At 46.2% G+C, this 26,511-nt stretch overlaps 1 protein-coding gene across 1 annotated transcript in view; it reads right to left on the bottom strand.

The window, feature by feature from the left end:
• Nucleotides 1–5,233: 5,233 nt before the first annotated feature.
• LOC139604866 (transitional endoplasmic reticulum ATPase-like) overlaps nt 5,234–26,511 on the bottom strand; it is a 49,387-nt gene continuing 28,109 nt past the window's right edge. Inside the window, exons 13-17 of the mRNA XM_071456181.1 lie at nt 19,675–19,887; nt 9,278–9,586; nt 7,551–7,706; nt 7,053–7,207; nt 5,234–5,679 (exon numbers count right to left, since the gene is read on the bottom strand). Coding sequence (XP_071312282.1) covers nt 5,574–5,679; nt 7,053–7,207; nt 7,551–7,706; nt 9,278–9,586; nt 19,675–19,887 — 939 coding nt within the window. The 3' untranslated portion in view covers nt 5,234–5,573. The remainder of the gene's footprint in view (nt 5,680–7,052; nt 7,208–7,550; nt 7,707–9,277; nt 9,587–19,674; nt 19,888–26,511) is intronic.

Below are 26,511 nucleotides of genomic sequence, written 5' to 3'. Positions count from 1 at the left end.
GCTGCTATTGATATAAAAGATTGTTTTTTCAATATTCCCCTCCACCCTGACGACACACCGCGTTTCGCATTCTCGGTCCCCACCATCAACATGGAAGCCCCTATGAAAAGGCACCATTGGACAGTTCTTCCTCAGGGCCTTAAGGTCTCGCCAGCGATCTGCCAGTGGTATGTCTCTTCCCTGCTTTCCCCAGTGCGTGCAGCCGCAGAAAAGGCCATCATCTATCATTATATGGATGATATCCTTGTGTGTGCCCCCAATGATGATTTACTCACACATGCACTTGACCTAATGATCGATGCATTGATTGTTGCAGGGTTTGAGCTCCAGGAAAAGAAAATTCAAAAGATGCCACCTTGGAAATATTTGGGCTTAGAAATTGGAAATAAGACCATTGTTCCTCAAAAACTAGAAATCAACCCAAAGATCAAGACCCTTGCGGATGTCCACAAGTTGTGTGGGTCTTTGAATTGGGTAAGGCCATGGCTCGGTCTGACTAACAAAGACCTTGCCCCTCTTTTCAATGTATTGAAAGGGGGAGAGGACCCATGTGCTCCTAGGTCTATTACCCCAGAGGCACGGAAAGCTCTAGAAAAGGTTCAGATTGCAATGTCCACAAGACAGGCCCACCGATGTCGGCGTGACCTGCCATTCAAATTTATCATCTTTTAGGTAAGTTGCCACACGTCAATGGAATCATTTTCCAGTGGGAGGAAAAACAAACACCTAAGGCAAAGGGCACACCTAAAAAGGGCCAGGACCAGAGGGACCCTCTCTTGATCATAGAATGGGTTTTCCTCAGTCACAAAAGGTCCAAGAGAATGACAAAACCTCAGGAGCTGGTAGCAGAACTGATCTGGAAAGCAAGGACCCGGATCAGGGAGTTAGCAGGATGTGACTTTAAGTGCATTCACATTCCAATTGAGTTAAAATCAGGTCAAAATACTATGCAAATATTGGAACAATTGTTTCGAGAAAATGAAGTGTTGCAGTTTGCTCTGGATTCCTACTCAGGACAAATTTCTGTCCACCGGCCTGCCCACAAAATGTTCGAACAAGATGTTCAATTTATTCTGAAATTAAGAAGTGCTCACAGTAGGAGACCTTTAAAAAAGGCTCTGACTCTCTTTACAGATGCGTCCGGGAGGTCCCACAAGTCCGTTATGACTTGGAAGGATCCTCAAACCCAGCAGTGGGAGATGGACATTGCTGAGGTGGAAGGTTCACCTCAGGTTGCTGAATTGGCTGCTGTTGTTAGGGCTTTTGAAAGGTTCTCAGAACCATTCAATCTGATTACGGATTCTGCATATGTGGCAGGAGTAGTATCCAGGGCAGATCAAGCAATACTGCAAGAAGTGTCTAACATCGCACTTTTCGAATTGCTCTCAAAACTTGTAAAGTTAGTCACTCGCCGAGAGCAACCATTTTATGTGATGCACGTCAGGTCACACACCGACTTGCCAGGGTTTATCGCTGAAGGCAACAGAAGGGCAGATGCTCTTGCTGCACCTGCAGTGATGGCCACTCTCCCAAATGTTTTTGAACAGGCAAAAATCAGCCACCAGCTTTTCCACCAAAATGCACCTGGCCTGGTTCGTCAGTTTCACATCACTCGAGAACAGGCCAAAGCGATTGTGGACACATGCCCAAATTGCCAACAACATGCACTCCCTACAGTGAGTATGGGAGCAAACCCTAGGGGGTTGAACAGTTGTGAACTGTGGCAAACAGATGTTACGCACATACAGTCATTTGGATGGCAGAAATACGTTCACGTTAGTGTAGATACCTTTTCTGGAGCGGTCTATGCTTCTACCCACACAGGAAAATCATCTAATGATGCCATTAAGCACCTCTTACAGGCTTTTTCTTTCATGGGCATCCCCAGGAGTTGAAAACTGATAATGAGCCTGCCTATAAATCCAAGGAATTCGGGAGCTTCCTGCAGCAATGGGGAGTAGAGCACAAAACTGGCATCCCCTACTCCCCTACAGGTCAAGCCATAGTAGAAAGGACTCACTGTGATATTAAAAGAGTTCTGGACCAGCAACAACAGGTTCTGAAGGTGGAACCTCCCCACATCCGGTTGTCCAGGGCGCTGTTCACAATCAATTTTCTGAATTGTTCCTTTGACAGCCTGAACCCGCCCATCCTACGCCACTTTGGGGGGAGCAGTCATACAATGATGAAACAAAAGCCTCTGGTTTTAGTAAAGGACCCTGAGACTTGGAAAACGGTGGGACCTTACAAATTGGTTACTTGGGGACGTGGATACACCTGTGTGTCCACCCCCTCTGGGTTAAAGTGGATTCCTTCCAAATGGGTAAGGCCCTATGTGCCCAAGGTCTCAGAGAAATCTACAGAAGTGCCCCAGGTTGCTAACGCTGCCTGGAGAAGGAAACGCCGCACACGTTCTCTGGAGGAAAGTCCATTTAAGCCTCCTATCTGGAATAGTTTGTAATATGTTTGTCTTAAGTTCCTTGTACCAGTTTAGATCCCATGGTTCGTGTGTAGCCTCAAGACGCCATGAGACCAAGCCTGCTCCTCATCCTACTCGCGATCATCTCACCAGCGATCTCCTGGATAGTCCCTCAGCCCAAAGCACGTATGGACTACCTTGGCAAAAGACCTCGGACATCAAGAGAGAAACTGACGACAGGCTGAGTGGAGTGTTCAAAGGCCAGGGACTCTCAGGCTGGTTGGGATCTATTCTGAAAACTGTGTTTTTAGTACTGTTTATATTAGTTATTTTTGTTGTAGTTGTTAGCATTGTTTTTGGACTAGTCAAACGCATGGTTCTCAAGTTGATTTCAAGCTCATCTCCCCCTCCTGAAGTTTACCATTTGGGAGCCCTTAGTGCTCCAATGAATGACATGGAACCCTCGGTGGAAGGCACTGAACCTCCTGTAGAGGAGGAACCAATTTACCATCCATGGTTTGGCAAGCATTCTGCACCCCAAACCCAGTCCTCTTCTTTTTAAACAAAACTAGGGGGAGATGTTGCAGTGTGATTTCCTGTTTCACCTATCCCAACCCCCCCAGGTGTGCCAACCTTTCCCCTCCCCTCTTGCCCTCCTGCTAAGAGCTGTCCATCAATCTTAACATTCCAGCAAGGGCGTCGTGTGGTTGGCAGAAGTTCAAAAGATGCCCCTCAGGTCCGGCCTCATTGGCCTGTCCAAGCGTCTATATCCCTTGAGCCTTCCCCTCCTCCCACCTGGTTGGCCCTTACCTGTCCCTTCCCCTCCCCCTGTCCCCGGGGCTTAAAAGGACACGAGACCATGCGGTCGGGGTTCTATTGGGAGCAGTTTCAGAGGTCTACCATTCTGAAATAAAACTCTGGATTAAGACTCTATGATAGAATCCGCTCTTTTCTCTTCACCGTCACCTGAACCTTTTCCACCAGAGGTAGACTGAGTTCCTACTTTGCCTGGATTTGTTCCAAGTGCCTAGCTGCAGCATCCAGCCGGCCAAAGGTATCTCTGGGGTGAAAATGCCACAGCTGCTGCCTTTGGTCCAGCAGCGAGGGCTAGATGAAGCCAGGCATGACACACCCGGAAACATCGGGATTAATATTCTATACCAGCCTCCACAGCAGAGATGCCAGGATAGATCTGCTGGGGGCTTGCTGAATGGTCACATCCCCAAACTGGCAGGAAGAAATTCACCCAATACCAGAGCTGAGGAAGGTTTTTGGAAGAGTCCTAGAGAGCTCCCAACAGGGGTGGAGAGCCTTCCCAGGTGGCTGGTTCCTTCCCTGGCTGGAGCTGCCTCTCTTGGGCTTGCACTGATGAACAGGTAGGACACAATGAAAGCAAAGCCAGTACCTGCATCCACCCTGCTTGGAGGAGCACAGAGCAGCAGAGAAAAGTACAGGCAGGGAAGCAGCCCTGGAGTAAAGGTTTTCAGGTGCCAGTTATCCCCAGAAAGGGAAGTGCCAGCCTGAGAGGGACAGGCCATCCTTAACCCTGCTGCCATAGACAATGGCCAGCATTTTCTCTGCAAAGCAGAACAGAGGTGGCATAACGACAGGGCAAGAGTGGTGCTGGCGAGGAGACAGCTCTTAAATGGGACAGAGGACCTGAGAAGGGGCTACCCCCACTTCCCAGGGGCTTACAGGTTCTACCACAGCAGGTGTTCTTTTCCCCCATTGCTATGCACTAGTCCCCCTCTCATGGATAGTCCCATCCTTCTACCATTTTGAGACAAGACTCTTGCATGTCTCCCCTTAAATCTAGCCAGGTTGCTGTAGTTCTCCTAGGTCTGCCAAGCTCTTGGGCTGAAACTCACATTGCTCAGGCCCCACAAAACTCCTGCCGCAGGGGAGGTTGCCCTCTTCAGTGTGGCTCAGCCCCAAAAGCCTAGGGCACCCTTCTACCACACAATCAACATTTAAACTTTGCAGAAATCCTCAGTTCCTGCACTCTCTCCAAGTCAATAGCACATGACCACTCTGGGAGTCTTATGGCCATTGTCTCAAACAGGCTATCCCCTTCAGTTCACAGCTGGGTCATATCCAGCATGCCACACTGCTCCTGTGTGCATGATGAGACCAGACCCAGGGCTTCTCTCATATAAAACACTGAAGTACAGCAGTACAGTTCAGAGAAGGGAAAATAAAACAAGGAGCAAGGCAGCAACCTGTAACCAGAAAGGAAGCATAAGAAATATGATCAAAACCCAACTACAGAGTATGAGGCAAAAAAAGGGGCAAGCTGGCAGCAGAGAGACATGCCTGTCATCAGAACTCCAAAAGTACTGCAGGGGAAGGGGGAAAATCTCTCCACAAAGCCTGATGAACAGTGCTGCAGCATCCCCTTTTATAATAATAATATCATGCTGCACCACAAACTTCAGAGACAGCCCAAGAGCCCCCTTGTACCAACCTTCAGGCAGGGCAGATCGAACCAGTATTACTGAAATCCTTTGCTGCAGAGGAGCCAAAGCAGCAGGAGACCCAACAGCTCAGGGCCAGCATCAGAGAAGCAAGAGATACCTGCTACCAGGCTCTCTTAGTTGGTGCTTCCTGCCAAATTGAAGCAGGGAAGAGACAGACTGCCAAACCAATTTCTTCTGTTAACTTGGGCTAAGAGACATAACAATGAGAAACAACCTCGAACACACCAGGGAAGCATGCATACAGATAGGCTCCACCAGACTGAGGAGTGTTCAGATAGCACAAGACATGGAGTTTACAGGGACAACACAAACTACACTGTACCAGGCACACACAAAGGAGTGTTGTGGGACTTTTATTAGTTTTTATCATTTTTGTGGGATTTTTTTTAATACAGGCTAGCATTGTATTCTTTACTAAAGCTGCTGATTCTGCCACATAAACTAGCACAGAAATTTCTCAGAAATTAAGTCAGTTCCCCTCCTTGTTAATTCACTGTCTGCCTCTCAACTGAACACCACTCTGGATTTGTGTTTGCAGAAAATATTCCCTGTACAAAGTCTGGTGTGCAGCTACACTGTTCTGACTGAAGAATGAAGAAGCTAAGAGTCCACTGAACACTGGATTTTTTTTGCTGTACAATGTGGCCTGATATGGAGCTGGTCCACCAAGCTGAGTGTTAACCATAGAGATCGTCGTCATTGTCTTCGCTGTACACGTTGCCCCCGCTGCCACCTCCTGTACCTTGGCTCGGACCGGTACTGCCCTGGTTGCCTGATGGGAACCTGCATGCAGCAGTGCAAGACAGGAGAGAAGAGATGCTGTTCAAAAGCCTCCTTGCAGCTCAGTGCCATACCCTCCCTCTGTGCCAAACCCCAGTGACAAGTAGGACAGGCAGGAGGAATGGGATGAAATCTTACAGCAGATCATGCAAAAGGCTTATATGACTTCTAGGTATCACTTGTCCTGGGTAACCCAAAATGTTATTGTAGTCCATATCCATCTGTGCCCAAAGATTGTTACTGTCTCCTTAAGACCCTGTGGCCAGAAATGGAACTGTGGGGCTGGGGGATTCTTGGGCTTTTTGAGGTTGAGGCATGAAGGCAGAGCTCTCTCTTGCCTCTACTAGCAACAGTAGCAACACAAGAAGCTGCATTTTGCAATCAAAAACTGCTACAGAGTGAATTTTGCCAGGTGAGGTTGGGCTACCATTCTTAGGTGCTCAGAAGTCCATTTTTTTTCTCCCCCATCAATCAGAACAGGGACCCGAGACAGCAGCACCAACACCAGTGGTTTGGAGGCTGCAGTGCCGACACTGGCTGGATCCAGCTGGCCAAGGAAGAGGCAAAGAGAGAGAGAGAGGAAACTTGCTGAGCCACCATGAGAGCCTATGTCAGCTCCCTGGCAGCATTGACTCTTTTTGGACAGAAATAGTTTTCCCAGGTTTTACTTTTTGTTTGCCCCTGCTCCAGTTGTTCGATTTGGGGGGGAGGGAGCTTTGGAACTGTGGATGCTTGTTTGCCACATTGATTCCTTTGTTCTCTCTCTCAAATGCATGGCCCAGAAAGAGGACTCTCTGCCATTTTGTCATTGTTCCACGGGACAATTAGGGGGATCTCCTTTGCATTTATGGGTGGAGATTAAACCGTTTTCCCTTTGTTTCCCCACACATGGTCGTCTGTGGAGGGCACCATCTTCAGAGGGTTTACTCTGCCATTTTGAGTTTCTCTTCCTGGGGACTCTGTGAGATTTAGCAACTTTGTAACTAGTGATTATCACTGTTATTTTTTTGTTTTGTTTTTTTTAGTAAACTTTTATTTTTTCACTTATATCTACTCATGTTTGTCTCTCCTTATTGGTAGAAAGGGATTATTTAAAGCTATAAGGGGAGGTAACTCATTTTAGAATGTTCCCCTTAAATTGTCTTAAACCAAGACACTTGTGTTAAAGGAAAAAGGGTTGTTGGACTTCAGGAGTACTGAGAGCAGCTAAAACCAACCAGCAGCACAGCCTACACCTGCCACACACTCAGCTTTCTGCTGTACATGCTGGGGAAAATGCAGTGGAAGAGGAAATTTTTTACCCAGAATCCAGCAGAAAGCTGCCTCAATGCTCTGTTCTGGGGCTAACTGAGCCACACTGCCCTTCTCATGTTTACCTGAAGCTGCCAAAGCCACGGCTCTGCTGTAGGGTCTGTGCAAACATCTCATATTTCCTGATGTCATTGTCACTGACAGAGCGGCGAGCAAAGCGCATGGCCTCCTCAAAGTGATCCCTGCGTATCTCAGGGACCGGGTCGTCCTCCTCCACCTCCTGCAGCAGGACAGAGGAACCAGGTGAGCTGCATGCCTAAGGTCTGTAGCCCAACAGACACACACAGCGTCCCACTAGATCAGGAGGCTCCAACACCCACCAAAGCTGGAACTGGAGAGAGACACTGTGGCAGACTAAGTCAGGGCTGCAGCAGGGGCTGGCTTTCTGAGCAATGCTGACAGTGAGGTACCCCAGGAGGGCCTCATGCTCCCATTCCACGCTCTCTGCTGAGACCCCACTCATCCCCAACTGAGGATTATGAAGAGGAATGCATTCTGCCTCACCCACAGGCAAAGGTGGGCTGCCTGTGTCATAAGTGGGGAAAGCTTGGTGTACCACTCACCATGGCAGAAGGGTTGGTCTGCCTCTCACGCTCTCGCCTGATCTCACTCTCGATAGATTCGCGGATGGCCAGTTTGCAGGCACGCTGGCAAATTTCTGTCAGGTCAGCCCCCGAAAAGCCATTGGTCATCTTAGCTAGGAAATCCAGGTCAACATCCTAGTGGAAAAAAACCCAAACAAAACAACAAAAACAACAGCAACAACAACAACAAAAAAACCCAACAAACAAAAAAAACCCCAAAACAAACAAAACAAAACAAACAAACAAAAAAAAAAACAACCAAAAAAACAACCCCCAAGAGAAGCCTATCCTTTATACCTTACATCCTCAGGTGACAAAAAAGTGTCTTTAGATCTCATGGTATAAAGGTGCTGCCTCCACTTTGGTCAATTTTGAAAAGATGAGCTGTTAAGGTTCTTGGTTTTGGGAAAAGTTAACCACATATAAAGGCAGGCCATACTCCCCACACACCCAGTAAGATCCTGGGAAGCAGCTGTAAATCACAGAATGGTTTGGGTTGGAAGAGACCTCAAAGATCATCTAGTACCAACCCTCCTGCCATGGGTGGGGACACCTTCCACTAGACCAGGCTGCTTAGAGCCCTATCCAGTCTGACCTTGAACACTTCCAGGGATGGGGCATCCACAACTTCTCTGGGCAATCTGTGCCAGGGCATTACCACCCTCACAGTAAAAAATTTCTTCCCAGTATCCCATCTAACCCTGCCCTCTTTCAGTTTGAAGCCATTCACCCTTGTCCCATCACTACACACCCTGACAAAGAATCCCTCCCCATCTTTCCTGTAAGCCTCCTGTACGTATTGTAAGGCTGCTATGAAGTCTCCCCAGATCCTTCTCTTCTCCAGGCTGAACAGCCTTAAGTCTCTCAGTCTGTCTTCATAGCAGAGGAGCTCCAGCCCCCTGAGTATTTTTGTGGCCTCCTCTTGACCTGCTCCAACAGTTCCATGTCCTTCCTATGCTGGGGGGCCCAGAGCTGGACACAGTACTCCAGGTGGGGTATCACAAGACTGGAGTAAAGGGGAAAAATGCCTCTGCATTGGTTACCCTCAAGAAGATGCAGGTTGTCTTGTGGATTTAGGATATTATTTACTTTGGTCTCAGAATAAGGAGTCAAATGAAACACTGTCAGACTAGAAATAGGAATGATACACAGGCAGACCAAGACAACCAATCTTCTGCTCCTTCCCTTCAACTGAGGGAGTAGTACTGCAACCTCCTTTGAAGCTTTCCTTCCCAACAGCACCTAAAAAGGTAAACTTGGCATAAAATAACTTGAGCTCTCACTTGACATCTGTTTTTTTCTGATTAACTATCAGTTTCATTATTGCCTGCTCCCAATACAAGGAACATAGCTCTTGCAACAATTCAGTTCAGCAACAATTAACTTCAGTAGTTCCTCTTCAGTTTCCATTTCCCATCTGTTTTCTACATTTACTTTTCTTTCAGAGTACAATAATCTTTTCCATCTTACCATAACAGGCTTTCCTGTTCCCATGCTGTGGGCAGAACTCCACCATGTGACAAAGACCTGCTGTGATACCTACTCTCAGAGCTCAAGCGTCCCCCTACTTCTTCACTTCCATTTTTCAGGGACTGAAGATTTCCCAGCTCTGGATTGTAAGGAGCAGTCACCAGCCCTCTGCTTGTGAGGAGCAGGTACAGCTTACAGCAAACCAAAGCCAGACACAGTCAAAGCACAGATCCTACCTTGGCAACTGGTGATTTCCTCAGATTGGCCTTAAGAATTGCAACCCGGGACTTCTCATCAGGCAGGGGGATGTAGATGAGCTGATCCAGGCGGCCGGGGCGCAGGATGGCTGGGTCAATGATGTCTGGCCTGTTGGTGGCACCAATGATGAAGACATTTTTCTTGGTGGACATGCCATCCATCTCGGTGAGAATCTGGTTGATGACACGATCTGCAGCACCACCGCCATCACCGATATTCCCACCTCGGGCCTTGGCAATGGAGTCCAGCTCATCAAAGAAGAGCACACATGGGGCTGCTTGGCGAGCCTGTAAGAAGCAAATGGGAACAATTACTCCATGTTAATACCACTAGGCAGTCTGGTATGGCTTTCTTGCCCCTACCTTACCATGCCTACGGGATTGCTGCCCGCAGCAGGGCTATAATCTTCTCAGTGGCGAACACAGGGGCCAACCTGATCTTGCCCTCTATTTCTTGTTTTATTTTACTTGTTGGTCCTTAAGGAAACTGCCCCAATACCTCTTACGGTTCCCCTGTGTACTTCCCCTCAACAGATGCTTGTAATTCCCATCTATTAAAACAGGACAATTACATTAACAAACTATACAGTTCAAACTCCCCGCCCAAAGTGTTAGTTAAAACAATCTTCAAGCTGGCTGGTGGAAGCTTGACTCTACTTTTTGGATGCCTTTGAGCTTCTTTGGTTATCTATCTCTCACCCAGTCTGGATGTTATAGTCTATTCTTTGGGTTCTTTTACTGGGCCTTTAATTCTGTTGACATGAGTCCACTCTTGTTCAGCGGTTCACACAGCCGATTCAGTTGTTAGTAGTACCTGAAAGGGACCTCCCCCCACTGAGGGGTTAAACTGAAGACAATGCACATAGCACTGCCTCATATGTTTAAATGAGTCTTAAAGTAGTTACTACTGTTGACATAAGGGAACTATGGCCTAGGAAACATTACAATCACAGAGAGGTTTAGTACTTGGCCTAGCATCCCGTTTTGATGGCAGCAGTTTTTAGGGAACGTGGGTTAGAACAGCAGTGGATCACAGCAATTGTAGATACCCCTGTTTATAGGGATTTAATGGAAACTTAAACACTATTAAATTTGATGGAAATCACTATACACAACTTTACATAAACTTTTTGGCAAACTTATATGTAGAGGAAAATTTTTTCTCCTTACAAGAACAGAGTTTACACAGACAGCCAGGAGCCACTCTAGCCAGCAGAGCTAGGTAGTGACACACACACACACACACAAATACATATATACACACATGTCTGTTTTTCCAGGTGGGACAGCAGCTGGATGCACAGAGCTGTGTATCTAGAGCTATGTCCCTGGGTGTGCCCAGCCTGTGTGTGCACACAGGAACATATGCAGAGCTAGTGCACATACACACAGGTACCTGCTCACCGGCACAGAGCTCTTGTGCACTACAGTACTTGCTAGCAGCACACACTTGTGTACACCTAACCTGCCACACTAGCACACGCACAACACAGACACTCACTTATGTACAGTCCCTACTAATGCACACGTGCCTACAGACACAAGACCTGCTTCCACATAGAGCTTGAGTACACCAATATGTGCAGTGTCATACACATTAATATACGCATGTCCCACTCAGAGCCACGCTCACATTGCAGAACTTGTGCACACTCACAAGCATGGAGCTGTGCATAGACCCACTCACACCTGAGAGTGTGTAATTTAACACACATGTAAACAGCAGTGCACACATCACGTATACATGTCAGCAAATCTATATGAATAGTGCTGTGCACACTAACACACGTACATTATGCAAAGCAGGACGTGTACACCCACATCTGGGCACACTAGAAAACACATGTGAACACAGAGCCATACACACCAGTACACACGTGTACAGCACTCTCTCAAAGCTCTCCTGCCCCAGATGCCCTCGTGGGTCTCTCCTCGTGGGATCATGTCACGGTGGGGATGGGGACTGGAGAGGGAAGTATGGGTGGGACATTGTGGCACAGTTTAAAGAACACCCTCTGTGCCTTTGGGGTGGGAACAGACAGGCCTGTCTTAAAGAAAAGGTCAAAAAGAGACTATGTTGGATTCTTGCTTTTTGCCTCTCACTCTACAAGGGCAAAACTGAGCACTTTTTGCTGTCTTGTTTTCTCTAGGAGCTTGACTAGCACAAAGGAGAGGATTAGAAGGATTTATTGAAGATCACTGCTAGTGCATAGTACACGTGGTGTTTCTCATCCCTTACATTATCATGGGATGTTGGGGTAGGAACTAACAACAGTCTTACTCCACTGCCTTGGAAGCTTGTGTTTTGTCAAGAGGCATCTTTTATTTCTTAACTGAGGAGGGGTATTTGTGGCCTTTATTACTGTGGAGGGTAGCGCACAGTCCTCTGGAGATACAGTAAGGAAAGCTTCAGGCCTCTCTGCAGTGGTGACAGTGACTTTGAAACAAAGTTTTTTATCAAGATTTAATCTTGGACTGAAAGAGGGAAAGGTATCTATGTTATGCATGGAAATTTGAGTGGAAAACAACTGTAATTTCTAATAAATAATTCTCATCAATGTAAGGTCTCCTGTTTTCTAAAGAAGTTTGGTTCAGTCTGACAGAAAATCACTTCCGGATGTACAGCTGTCAGTGCTGGCTCAAGGTACACTTTTATGAGGTATATATTTAGTTTTCTACAGCAGTGCCAGAGATTTCATGAGCATCTGCATCCTTGCAGTGTAACAAAGCACATGAGCTCTGACACACAAAAGAACATAAAATATATACACTTTGGGTTCAAACCTGAAACATTCATCTTTTGGGAATTCCATTTCCAAATGAAGTGTGGCCAGATGAACACTACTGAAGCACACAAATACCAAGACCACTACCACAAACTGCAGAAATTACTGAAAGAGTAAACCTGTCTAAAGGTTTCTTTGTATGGAGAACAGCTACAATGAACGGTTTCAACATCAAAATCAACTGGAAAACAACAATTTCAGGTAAAGTGTTAAAAAATTAACACGGCATTTCAGGGATTTTCTCAGACACATTTTTAAGATGATGTACACAAACTAAACCGCCCAAGGGAAACAGAGCATTGCAGTGTACTGTAAGACTCAGCTTTTTCAGGGCGACGAGGGAAGAGCAGAAGCTTAGCAAAGCTTTGCCAACTTTCTTTCCTCTCACAGAGAACCTAAGTAAGGTTTAAAATAAAAGTGACTGCAGTAATGATCTACCAGTACTACTCAACACTATGCTACAAGAGCAGATCGAAAAATAGTATTCACAGAGAAAGAGACAAGAAGGCAGAAGGTGGTAAAAGGGAGGAGGAAAACAAAGTACACTCTAAGCTAGTGGGTTTTTTTCTGGAGTCTAGGATTTTCTTTGGATGGAGTAGGGTGTAGAGTAGTTAAAGCAATACATCTGCTTTTCTTTTGACTCACACCATGGCTAGTACATATATTCAATCTCCTTCTCATTGTATTTTATTACATAATATTGCATACTTTTGGTGTTGGGGTCACATCTCTACTGTTATAGATATATATTATAATATTGGCTTTTTGCAAATATTAAAATGAATACTATATGGGTTATGTTGGAAAGTAATGCTGTATTAATCTCTTTTAAGTAGTGTGGTAAATATAGTTTTTAGGCTATAACATAATATTAAAATAGAAGCTATGTGATGCAAGATACTTTTTGTAACTAGTTCAAGGAATGGAAAAGATAATCAAGAAATACTTCGCATTATCCTATCTGGATAGAGATAACAGCAACAAGACAACAAGACCCCAAGAGAAGAATGATTGCCTCCTTATCGGGAAAGCTCAGACTTCGAGGAACCAAGAAGACTGATTTACAAGATGAAGGGGGAAAGCTAAAATTAAGCAGAAACACCCCAGTGTGAAAGGAATGTTTGCATAATGTCTGAGATATATGAATATGCAATAGGCTATTGCTTTTAAGGGGTAATCCTTTGTTAGCAGGGTGTGCTGTGTGGCAGAGTGCCAGGCATCTGGACATCCATAATTCTTTGCTTTTTATTGTTTCTTATTGTCCTAATTTTTATTACTGTTTTCATTACTATTAAACTTCTAAAATTTTAACAAAAGTGAATGGCGTTTTTCACATCTACCAGGTTTGTTTTCTTCTCAGTGGGTTATTGGGGGGTATACCTGTTGACATCTCTGTATTTCCTCCTTCTCTCTTTGGGGACTCCCTACTTGTTCTCAGTCTTATCTTAATCAGTCTAACTAAAGGGTCTCCCAGACGATCTAGGAGATCATTTGTGAGAAATGACCCTCACTTTTAAAATTTTAAAAGGTTTATTAAACCTTAAACAAAAAAATACAACCAAGGACTGAATAAGGAAAAATTGCAGTGCTGAGAGTCTTCGTGACTAGCAGCCACATGTTCGTCTACAAAATGGATGCTCTGACTTTTATACCCTTAGCCCCTCCCAAAGTTTTGCCTTGATTGGAGGTCAGGTGTTGTTATGCCGCACCTCCTAGTAATAAGCCAGCCCTCTCCAAATGCCAACTACTAAGGCTATTACAAGAGGGAGAGGAAAGAGGACTATGGCAGGACATATTACAATAACATCACTATACATCTTAACATACACATAATATCTATCTCTTAGTTGTGAGAGCCAACCATTACATTACTCATCTATAACATTCTGGAACTGTTCAGCTTTGCTCTGGTCCAAGAACAGACCATTGCCAGGAGCCAGTGGGGAGGCCCCAGGATGCTGCATTCCGGCTCTGGACCTTGGGAGGAGCCACGCCACACCTACAGAAAGAACTCTGAATCCATCAGCTTTTTCCACAGCGAGAAGGTTTTAATATTTAACATTATTTGTTTTTTCCCTGTGCCTGCATTACATTTTTTTTCACTTTCCTCCAAGAAATTCCTTTCATATCAGTGGTGGGGGAGTGTTGTGGTTTGAAATAGCTTGGTTTTAGTTAAGGGAAAAAAACCATCAGGTACAGAAGTAATTCTCTCTGTAAAGAACATTACAGCTTCCTCCATGCCTCGCAAAACCAAACTCTAGTTGGCTTTGATAACTGATACACCAATTAGCCAATTAGAGAAGCTAGAACCACCTCTATGAATACCATATTTAAGCAAGGAGAAACCATGAAAAGTTCTCTCTTATTTCCTGCTTTCTTCAAAAGAGTGGAGGCCCTCCCCCTCTACCCTTCCCAGTAAGGCCAGGCCAAGCCCACATGGCCTGGCTGCTGGGCGGGAGGAGGGGAAGGCCAGGCTAGGCCGGGCCACAGCGCTGCTGCTGAAATCCTGCTGCTGCTGAACTCCACCCAGAGTCATCAGGCCAGGCCGGCTTTGCTGGGCTCTGGGCCCGGCCGGGCCCCGTTCCAGCTACAAGCTGCCAAGCCGTCCTGCTGGGGTCTGTCATGGCACAACGGGGCACCGTGTGGCTGAGACCAGTGAGCAGCTCTGCAGTCTGCGCAGGAAGTGGCCCCATGGTTGGAACTGAGAGCAGTCAGGGCCAGAAAACAGCAACGCCGCCAGAGCGGCCACCGCCATCCTAGCCCAGCCAGTGAGAGACTTTGCATGCCTGTCTGCTTCTAATCTGCCTCACTGCAGACAAAAGGACAGAAAACGGCGGCGGCCGGGCGCGGCTTGGGGAAGATCAGATGACCAGCAGCAAGAGGCAGAACATGCAATTCCCAGATGCAGGGCCTGGATGAGATGAACCCTTTCCGTACTGTACAATTCCACTTGAGATAAAACCTACAGACACCAATCTTCTCCCGAGTCAGAGAAAAGGAAAGGTGAAGGCACGTGAAGCAAACAACAGGGCGACACCAAGTTCAGTGAAGAAGGAGGGGCTGAAGCCCAGAAGAAAGAAGGAGAGGAGATGCTCCGGTTTTGGAGCTGAAAACCTTTTGCAAGCCAAGGTGAGAACATAATACACCAGACTATTTCCCTGTAATTCATAAAGCACGTGGGGGGGGATGCAGCATTCATCCTCAGCTCAGAAGAGAACTAGAAAATATAGATGTTGAAAGAAGCTGTGATCTGACTTGAAAAGAGAGAGAGAATCTTTGCTTTCAGAGATAGACGAAGAGAACCTTTGCTTTCAGAAATAGAATAATAGAATTTTTACTTCCAGAGACAGAAGAAGAGAACTTTTGCTTCTGTAATAGAACAGCTCATCCTTAAAATTATACCCCAGTAGCTAAAACGGCCCTTGAGAGCAGTTGTGGGAAAAACTGTAAGTCAGTGGGAGGGACTTTCATAAAGCAACAAGTTTTTAACGAGCAGACTGTTTAACTGTGAACTTTAAACCACAAGGAAACTGTTTATTGTGGCTTGGCAGAAGAGACTCCTATCCTTAAATGAACTGAAAAAAGATTCTTTTATAGAAGTGGTAAACTGACAATCACAGGTTATGTCTCTATGTTGTTAGTGAGAAGGAAAGAGGGGCTGGGGGAAGAAAAGTGTTCTAAAGGTTTATTTAGTTCTTATCATTCTTCTTTTAGTTCTGTTAATAAAGTTTTCTTTATACCCTTTAAAATTTTGAGCCTATTTTGCCCCTAAAGCATTTTCTCCTAATCCTTATCTCAACCCCATGAGCTTTACTGTAACTGGTTTTTTCCCCCTCCTCTGCTCCAATTATAGCAGAGGAAGATGAGTAGACAATATTTGTGAATGCACTGGCATTTGGCCAGTGGTCAACCCACTACAGGGAGGGAGTGCCAAAACCTGCCTTCTTCAGACAAGACGTTCCTTTCAGGACATTTCCTCTTAAACTTGTCTCAAACCGAGACATTTAGGCACTTGAGTATCAGTAGGTAAGAAATATCAAATGGAAGGGGGAAATCCAATCTGTCTTCAGCTACCTAATTGTAGAGTTATAGGGAAAAGGGAGCTATATCCTTCTTCAAAATGCACAGTGTTATAAATAACTATGTATTTGTTTGCTTTCGCTATTATGTATTGGCTTTTGCAAATTATTATTGACAATTTTGATGTAGTACAGTTTGTAATCACTTTTTAACTGTTTTTGATATAATTTGTCAGCTTTTGTGGCCATTTCCCTGGCCATGTGTACCTTATCTATGGATCAGTGTGATAAATATATATTGTAGTTTAGGCTTTCGCAAAATATTAAAATAGAGACTATGGAATGTTAACTTTTGCACGATGCTTTTATTTTTAACTAACTGACAATAGTGAGAATAACTTAGATAAGCTTGTGGAAATAGCTAAAACTGTCTGTATGATTAGATAACATTGAAGGAACCACACAAATAACTTTGAAAGAAAGGATGTGAAAAGGACTTCTGCAACTGACCCTGGGGCTATCAATAATACCCCGTTTGATGTTATGAGGAAATGGCATACACATTGTGAGGAAATGACATACACAACTCCCAAAAATCAAAACTACACTATTGCACAATGGGTCAGCGTTGAACAAAGCTAAAGAATTCTAGGAACATGTAAAAGAACTCAGAGGAATGTTTGAATATGTATAATCCTCATGAAAATGCATTTAACCAATGTAATGAAAAAGTATATAAGAAAATTGTTTTGAGCTAATGGTGTGCTTTTGGCAGTTTGCCAAGCACCCCAGCACCGGATATTGTCCCTTTTATCCCTTATTAAACTTTAAAAATTTTTAAAGAGTGAGCCTTGTTTCTCACGCACAGCAAAAGGATGAAAGACCAGAGACACAAATGGCTGCAAAGAAAATGCCAGTTAGAAACAAGCAGGGGGGAAAATCTTCACAATGTGAGAGCTCAAACACTAGCACAGGGCCCAGAGAGGTCAGGGATTCTTCATCCTTAGCACATGTTCATAACACAGGGCCCTTGTTGCAGGTTAGGTTGCTTGCTTTTTTTTTTTTTTTTCTTTCTCTCATGGAATTTTGTCCCATTTGTTACTAAGAGACAATAACCGAGAGACAAAAGATGTGGCTGGGAGGAGGAGGAGGAGAGGGAAGGGTGCAGCTGGCTACTCTCTTACCTGAGGGGTTTTCTCTTGGGGAGGGCAGAGATACTTCAATATTTTGGCCTGGGGGTGAGGGGCTGGGCTCAACTCCTCTCCCTCTCTCTTGTGCTTGGGATCAGAGGGAACAGTTGATGCCACTGCAGAGTCCAGCCCGTTACTGTTGTCTCCTACCTGTTCTCTCCTACCGCAAGTGAGGCTTTTGCTTGTACGAGTGGCTGTTGCACTGAGACCTTATTAACACCCTATCTCTCTGGAAAGAACCCTCACCATCTACTCAGGTGCCTCAGGGGAAAACCCAGGACCCCGAGCCCCTCCCCCTCCAAGGGAGCCTCTCCTGGCAGTGTTTGGAAGCCCAGCTACTGCTGCCCAGCCCCACCATTTTTCTGCCACTGCTCTGGGGTTTTCGCTACACTGCAACCCAGCACTGTGCCTACCAGGACACCCCATGGCTCCTGCTACAGCTGTGGAGTTTCTGTTACATTCTCTTTGCTACCCCGGGTTTGCTTGTCCCTGCCATTCCAGCTTGCTGCTTGTGAGGTTCTTGCTACAGCTCATTTTGCTATCCAGAGGGGCACCGGGACTGACTGCCCCCGTGTGAGTTTGTAAAGGAAGCCCCTTTTCCATCTCTTCTGCCGGCTGTGCCCGCCATTACCCACGTGAGAGACAGCTGAGCTCATGCCACAGCGCCTCCTGCAGCCGCGAGTGAATTATTGCACCTGCCCTGCCCAGCCAGGAGTCAACAGTGCCCCTGCCGGCCGTGACTGTAACTACACCAAAGGGGAAAGTGCTTGACAGCCGACAGAAGGCTGTTACTGGGTTTTCTGGTTTTGTTTATTTGCCTTGTTATACACATACATATTAGTAAAGAACTGTTATTCTTTTCCCCATATCTTTGCCTGAGAGCCCCTTAATTTCAAAGTTATAGTAATTCAGAGGAAAGGGGGTCATATTTTCCATCCCAGAGGAGGTTCCCACCTTCCTTGGTGGACACCTGTCTTTCAAACCAAGACAGTCCTGAGCAATCTGATTCAATTTCCAAGGTACCTCCCTGCTCTGGACAAACAGCTGAACCAGATAGCCTCTGAGGTTCCCTCTCAACCTAAATTTTTCTCTCTCACTCTCTTTCCAACTTTGCTCTTTCAGCACCTTCCCTGACCACAGGAATGAGGATTCCCAAGATAATCCATGCAGATAACCTCCTGGGACAGGAGGTCACACCATCTACAGGGAAACTGGGCAGTGGAAGTGGGCTCCTTTGCAAGCCATATATATTGGAGAAGAGAAGAGAAGAGAAGAGAAGAGAAGAGAAGAGAAGAGGAGAAGAATTTCAGTTTGAAGTGGCCTACAATGATCATTTAGTCCAATTGTAGAAAAAGAAGAACCGATAACATCCTTTAAAAATCTGTAGAAGGTGATGGCTAATGAGGTGTTGAAATAAGTTTTCAGGGATGCAGTGAATATCTATGCCATCCTAATGCTAACCTCACTGCTAAGACATTGGGGCATTTATAATCATGTAACAACAGATACAAATTCCAGTAGGAGAAAACCATCTAAATAGCTATATTGCAAAAGAGAATAAATACCTGTCTTAAGTTGCAATGCAAGGTGTAACCAAAAGTATGTATTCTATTACCATCTGTTAAAACCAGGTGGGGCAGTGTTCTTTATTGCTTCCACAACCCATCCTCCCTCCAGGGGGATATCTTCTGTTAATGAGCCATTGAGTCTCACAGCATGACTGATAAAATTACACCATCCCATTGTGAGATGCTCCACCCAAAGGGAGGAGCCAAGCATTCATACCTGGATATAATCTGAGATTTTGAACACCACAGTCAGCCTTTTTCAACTAGATTCCCAGAAGACCAGACCCTTCTACAAGACCACTGGACCTTCAGAGGAAAACTACACCCTTCTACAGGATCACTGCTTCAACAGAATGACATCTGTTACTCCAGGAGTACTGCAGCCACCACTTAATCAGACTTCTACCACCACCCTGACCAACAAGGTGTTAGGTTGTATTCTGACACTAACAGTGTTTTTTGTACTACTGCATTTTATTTTAATTCTCCTATTAAGTTGTAGGGTTTTTTAATTTATACATACTAGTAAAGAACTGTTACTCCTATTCTCATATCTTTGCCTGAGAGCCCCTTAATTTCAAAATTATAATAATTTGGAAGAAAGGAATTTGCATTTTCCATTTCAAGAGAGGCTCTTGCCTTCCTTAGCAAACACTTGTCTTTCAAACCAAGACAATACCCTAACATCAGAAAAGCAGCCTCTTCTCTCAGTGCAAGCAGGGAAAACAAAACCAGGCCAGTAAGATGGGTGCAGTAGAGGGTTTGGGAGTACCTCAGCACGAACATAGCACAAGGAGTAGAAGAAATACTTACTTTGTCAAAGATCTCACGCACGTTGGCTTCAGACTCACCAAACCACATGGTGAGCAATTCCGGCCCCTTGATGGAAATGAAGTTTGCCTGGCATTCATTAGCAATGGCTTTGGCCAGGAGTGTCTTACCACAACCAGGCGGCCCATAGAACAGAACCCCTTTTGATGGGGTCATGCCAAATTTGAGGAATTTGTCTGGGTGTTCCACAGGATACTGAAAGATAACCAAACAAACAAATTAAAACCTCGCAATATAAGCTAGAACAGGACTATATCTTAGAATCACATAATTGTTTGGGTTGGAAGGGACCTTCAAAAATCCTCTAGTCCACAGGCAGGGACATTTTCCACTAGACCAGTTTTGTTTCTGCTCCTACCAGAAGCACTACCTGAGATGACTTGTGCAAAGCATTTGGCAGAATCCCACATGACATCGTGGGCTCTAAACTAGAAAGATTGGGATTTGATGGGTGGACCACTCAGTGGATAAGGAATTGGCTGGATGGTCACACTCAAAGAGTTGCAGTCAACAGCTTGATGTCCAAGTGAAGACCAGTGAAAAGTGGTGTCCTCAGGGGTCAGTGTTGGGACTAGTACTATTTACCATCTGTGTCAGTGACATGGACAGTGGGATTGAGTGCATCCTCAGCAAGTTTGCCAATGACACCGAGCTGTGTGGTGCAGTCAACACGCTGGAGGGAAGGAATGGCATGCAGAGGGACCTGGACAGGCTTGAGAGGTGGGTCTGTGCAAACCCCATGAAGTTCAACAAGGCCAAGTGCAAGGTTGTGGATGCTGACAGTTTAGTCAGAGAGAGAAACAGATAACTTTCCCACGCATCATCCTGGGGAAGTTGTGAGAAAGCTCAGAGAAAGAATTAAAACAATTCTTATCTTAATCTCTCCACCTGGTGTTTGTGAACATGTGGAATGTTTGTATGTGATGCTTATGGAAAGATACAATAACGTGTTGTTCCTAATTAACCAATGGTGTGAGGGGTGTTGTTTAAGGACCAATCAGGTTCTGGGTGAACTATCCTGTCTATAAATATGTGCAGTTTCTAATAAACCTTGCTTCATGCCTTCTAAGAAGCATTGGAGTCTGTGTCGTCTTTTCCTTGATTTCCTAACTCAACAGCGACATCTGGTTGCCCCTCCAGAAACTGCAGGACGAACGGGATGCTTCGGATCAACCCCACCGGGAGATGCCGCGGTGGCCCCACCAGTCCTCGCAGGACGGACTGGACACCCTCTGTCCTCCATTTAAGAGAGGTAACAGTGATTTTCCCCATGCCTCCTTGAGATGGCTGGTCTTTTCATGACCACAGGTAGCAGCCCAATGTCAAAGAGCTAGGGTGGAACGGCTTTTCCCACCATAGCTAAAGTGTCTACATCCCGGGGTAGACTACTGCTTCATGTGGGCTGCTGGGAATGGTTTCCTTTAACATGGGGAACCAACTTTCTACGGAAGAGAGATTAGTTCTTTCTGCATGGAAAGACGCTTTGCCACGTATGGGGGTTCCTGTGTCAGATCATTCCCTGCGTGCTTTACTTGCCTGGGCAAGATCCCATGACTTTTCAGTAGATGTGAACACCGGATTTAATCCAGAGACTTGGCTGTTACTAAGCAACTGCCTGTGGGACGAGGTCATCAGCGGAGATAAGACTGCATCTTATTTAGCAGTTACCTGGGGAGTCCTTTCGAGAGCTTTGCAAGGTTGGACCCCAAGGGGAAGTGAAATGGAGATGGGGGACTCAGAAAGTGAAGATGCTCTCTCCGTGGACACAGACACCCTGGGGGGAGAGGGAGCCGGGCAGGGGGCTGCTGGCTCTTTCTCGGCTCCACCTGGACCCCCAAGAGACATGGGGATTCCCCGCAGAATCTATCCCTCACCCAGGGACTATGTTCCACTGAAATATCCTTCTCCTGTGATGCCACCCCTGACAACTTTGGTAGCCACGTCCCAATTGGACCTGGCAGAGTGTCCCCCTCTATTCACGCCACCTTAGGCTCTCCCAGCACTGCAGGCAGCGGCCAGGGTGTCCCTGCCACAGACAGCGATTCTCGCTCCCCTGCACCATGAGCGATTGCAGGGGGGCCCTTGCTGCAATTGGTTTCGTCCCCCCAGAGGCGCCAGCTTTCTCTGCTCTGCAAGCAGTAAGCGGCATGTCCTTGTCACAGCCAGCTTCGCCCTGCCGGCCGGCGCTAGCTTTCCCTGCTCTGCAAGCAGCTTTGCCACACCCGCCAGCCCCTCCCCTCTCTGCACCACAGCTGGCCGGGGGACAGCCAGCTTCCCCAATCCTGCTGCCGGTTCCTTCTTCCTCTGCACTGCAGCACTGCAGGCAGCGGCGCAACTGCCTCCACCGCCAGTGAGCGGACGTGGCTGGAACGACCGCCCCTTCGGCTCCTCCGTTCCCACGTTCCCATCTGCGAAACCAGTGGAAGTGTATGTGCCACCCCCTCCCCCCGCACTGCCAGCGCTCGCCAGGGCGCCTTTGTTCCTGCCGACTTTCTTCCCCCCGCCAGTCCCCTCCTCCTCTGCAGTGCAAGTGCAAGTGGCAGTGGCAGCGCCTTCACTGTCGACAAATGACACGACCGGATCCGTGGTCTCTTCCTCCCCTCCGCTTTCATCTGCGGAAATGGCGCAACTGCCTGTGCCTACTCCTCCTTCTCCTCCCTCTGCTGCATGCGGATCAGTGGGCATCATGTCTCTTGCAGCTTTACCGCCACAGCCCACATCACCCACCATGGCCGGGTCCCCCACCTCACCGGCTGCTGCTGACTTTCCCGCCTCGGGGCTTGCAGCTGGCTTCACTGCTTCGGTGCCTCTAGCTTGGCCTGCCATCCTCCACCTCCCACAGGCTGTCCCGCCTGCCCCAGGACACGGACAGCGACAGCAACAAAGACTGGCAACCTGCCCCCCACCAGGGGTGTGGCCTGGTGGCGGAATGCTGGCACCGACAAGCAGCGACATCATACCAGAGTCATCTCTGGACGCTGCCCCCTTGTCAGGTGACCATGCGACTGACAAACCCTCGTCAGTTTTGGGAATTGGTCAAATTGCAGGCTCTGGAAAATGGGGATTGGGACCTGTTAGAGAAGGTGGGAATGCCCGGGGGCAGACTCATCAACACAATAAATGCAGAGGAAGGGGCCACAGGGGACAGTCAAGTAGTTAATCCAGCATCTGAGGAGGGAACACAGGTGGATCAGAGAGGCAATGTTCTGTCGGAAGGGGGAGTCCAAGCCTCTCCCGTGTATAAAGCTGTTCCAAATACAGGACAAGTCGACAAGCACGGTGTCATAGCATGGCGAGTCATGCAAGATTTGCAAGGTAAGGCAGAAAAATATGGGCTTGGTTCTTCACAAATTATGCAAATTATCAGAGTGTTAAACACTGACCTGCTTGCTTCATTCGATATTAAACATATAGCTCAAATATTGTTCCAACCTGTACAATTTAAAGTTTTTAAGGACAACTGGAGGAAGATGGCAGATAGGGCTGCAGCAGAGAACTTGTGATTGCCTCTGAATGATCCCAGGTATGCCGTGGGAGTGGATGCTCTCATGGGGAAGAATGCCTTCTCTAATCCTGATCTTCAGGCTACCTGGGACCCTGCCATTCTTGAGCAGTCAAAAGATAGGCTTTGGAGCACTGTTAAAAACTATAGAAATGGCTGCTCCCAAGCCACAATATCTGAAAATAACTCAAGGAATAAGAGAACCATTTTTACCATTTGCTGAGAAAATTGCAGCAGCCCTGGAAAAGTAGGTTGAGGATGATAATTTGAGGCAGATGTTACGTAAGCAATTAGCAAGAGACTGCAAACGATGATTGTTGGAAGATCATGGATGCTCTTCCAGGTGACCCAACATTACCAGACATGGTCCAAGAATGTTCAAAAGTAGGTTCTGTAGACTACAAAACATCTGTTTTGGTGGCTGCTTTACAGCCAGGCCGGACAGCCTCAGGGGATGGGCAACAGAAACAGGTGAAAAATAAGGGCAAGCAAAAACAGGGAACACAGAAAAAGAAAGGAAATAAGACTAATTTCTTGTGTGCTACGTGTGCAAAGCCAGGTCATTGTGCAAACCAATGTAACTCTAAATACCATGCCAATGGTCAGCTTTTGGTAGGTTTGGTGTTGGGAAGGATGAAAGTTTGACAAGAAAGTTTAACAGATATGTATGCTTGGCAGAAAGATCTCTGAATGTAGAACCTGAGAACGAAATAGAGATGGAAGCAAGTTTTGATATAGAAGAATAATAGATGTGTAAATTGAGGTTTGCTGAGCCAGTCTTGCTGGACAACTAAGAAAGCAAGGGTTATGTTGAGTTGGAAAGAGATTTGATGACTTAGAGCAAAGGATAAGCTGACCACAAACAAAAAGATGTTTTTACCAAGCAGAAAGATACCTCAGGCAAACAAGACATGTCCATGTGGCAAGTAGAAAAAAGGTTTAAGAATTTTCCAATGCAAGAAAACTGAAAAACAACTTCTAGCTTACCCTGTAACATACTAACTCATGTAATTGGATAGTATTAACCATAATATGGTAATGACAGTAGTTCTGATAGGCTATAGGTAAAAGTAAAGGTATAGATTGGTTCTTATGTATTAAGATGCTCAGCAAAGAAAAGTATATAATGCAGTGTAACCAAAACTAAAGCGCCTTCAGGCTTGTCTACAGCTGGAGCTGACAGCTGTAGGCGCAGGCTCTGTCACCCATGACCCTGGACTGTTGTAACATCTTTGATACAATAAACTGCATTTTGAAGAGCCGCCTGATGTCCCGCATCTCTCATCCCAGGCTCTTACTGTTTAGGAAACAGGAAGACAAGCGCAAAGGGGAACTGCGCTCCAACACAAATGATTCTCCAGGGCATGGTACCAGCACAGGCTTACTCAGCCAGCTTAGGGGTAGCACCCACAGAGCAGCCGGAGTGGATGTGCACACCACAGGAACAATCATCTTAGAATCTTGTTGTGTATATAAGGTTCCTCTGGATGCCTTTGGACCTTTGGGTCAAGGATTGAGTGCACTGCTTGTGGGAAGATCTAGTGCCACCCTCCAAGGAATCTTTGTGCATCCAGGTGTCATTGACTCTGACTTTACAGGTCAAATTTGTGCTATGGTTTCCATGCCCACCCCCCATCACTTCTTGTGTGAAAACTGATAATGGTCCTGCCCACGTCTCGCAGATGACGCGGCAGTTTTTGTGCTTATGCGGAGTCTCACATAAACTTGGTATTCTGCATTCTCCAACTGGTCAAGCTATTGTTGAACATGCTCATGGTACTTTAAAGCGTGTTCTGGAAAAACAAAAAAGCGGAATGCCCAGAGAAATCCCACACAGCTGACTGGAAAAAGCTCTATATACAATCAATCATCTTACAGTGCCACAAAATTCAAACAATCCTGTCATTTTAAATCACCTTTTCTCGTTGCAGTCTTCAGGTGAGATGCACCTGCCTTGAGCAAAAGTCTGGATACGGGACCTAACCACTAATAAGTGAGAGGGCCCGTGCAAGTTTATTGCTTGGGGTCGCCAGTATGCATGCGTTTCCACAGATACTGGGGTACGGTGGATACCTGCAAGGTGTGTCCGCCCTGAATTGCGACACCAAAAACAGAATGTGGCCAACAGGCAACATTCAAATGATGATCAAGCTGCCAATCATCAATCAGATGGTCCTTCTATGAGTAGGGAATGAGCATTGTATCTTTTTCTTTGTTTCTGGGAAAGGGTTGTTGACATGTTAGACTGCCAATTCTTTGAGCAGACTAACAATGTTTTATTACTGTATTAGAATTAGTAAGGATTTCTTGTAAGAAGGAACAACAAGACTTGATGTTGGTAAAAGGATGCGATTGTAAAGAATTCGATGGTATGTGTTAGAGAATCTCCCTGACCATTCTAAGTCAGCGTCTGATTGAGGTTCTGATTCATAACCGGCAAATTGCAAAAGGGACCGCTTCAGCTGTGTTTGTTCTCCTTCCTGCAAGGGGCCCCGCAGAGGATTACAAACGCTGCCTTCCGCTTTAAACAAAAAAGGGGGACCTGTGGATGCTGACAGTTTAGTTAGAGAGAGAAACAGATAACTTTCCCACGCATCATCCTGGGGAAGTTGTGAGAAAGCTCAGAGAAAGAATTAAAACAATTCTTATCTTAATCTCTCCACCTGGTGTTTGTGAACATGTGGAATGTTTGTATGTGATGTTTATGGAAAGATATTTTGCCAGAAGGTGTTGTTCCTAATTAACCAATGGTGTGAGGGGTGTTGTTTAAGGACCAATCAGGTTCTGGGTGAACTATCCTGTCTATAAATATGTGCAGTTTCTAATAAACCTTGCTTCATGCCTTCTAAGAAGCATTGGAGTCTGTGTCATCTTTTCCTTGATGTTCCTAACTCAACAGCGACACAAGGTCCTGCATCTGGTTGGGGCAATCCCAAACACAAGTACAGGCTGGGAAGAGAATGCATTGGGAGCAGCCCTGTTGAGAAGGACTTGGGGGTGGTGATTGATGGGAAGCTCAACATGAACCAGCAATCTGCACTTGCAGCCCAGAAACCAACTGTGTCCTGGGCTGCATCAAAGCATGGCTAGCAGGTTGAGGGAGCAAACAGCTCTTGTGCAGGCACATCCTGCAGCAGAGCAGGAGATTGCAGCAATCAGTGAGTTTCTAAAGGCAGGGTAACCCCAGGAGACCGTCAAGACCCATGTGGAGCTTGAACAACAGCAGCTGACTCAGCATGGGCTGGGCCAGGAGTGACAGCAGCTGATTTAAGCTCAGTCTGTCACTCACAGAGGTGAACAGCTCAGGTGCAGGAGCC

This window comes from Agelaius tricolor, unplaced genomic scaffold, assembly GCF_023055355.1.
Source record: "Agelaius tricolor isolate 1412-34295 unplaced genomic scaffold, bAgeTri1.0.p SCAF_56, whole genome shotgun sequence".
NCBI lineage: Eukaryota > Metazoa > Chordata > Aves > Passeriformes > Icteridae > Agelaius > Agelaius tricolor.
Note: the sequence above shows the minus strand (reverse complement) of the source record. Positions and strands in the feature narration are given on the sequence as shown.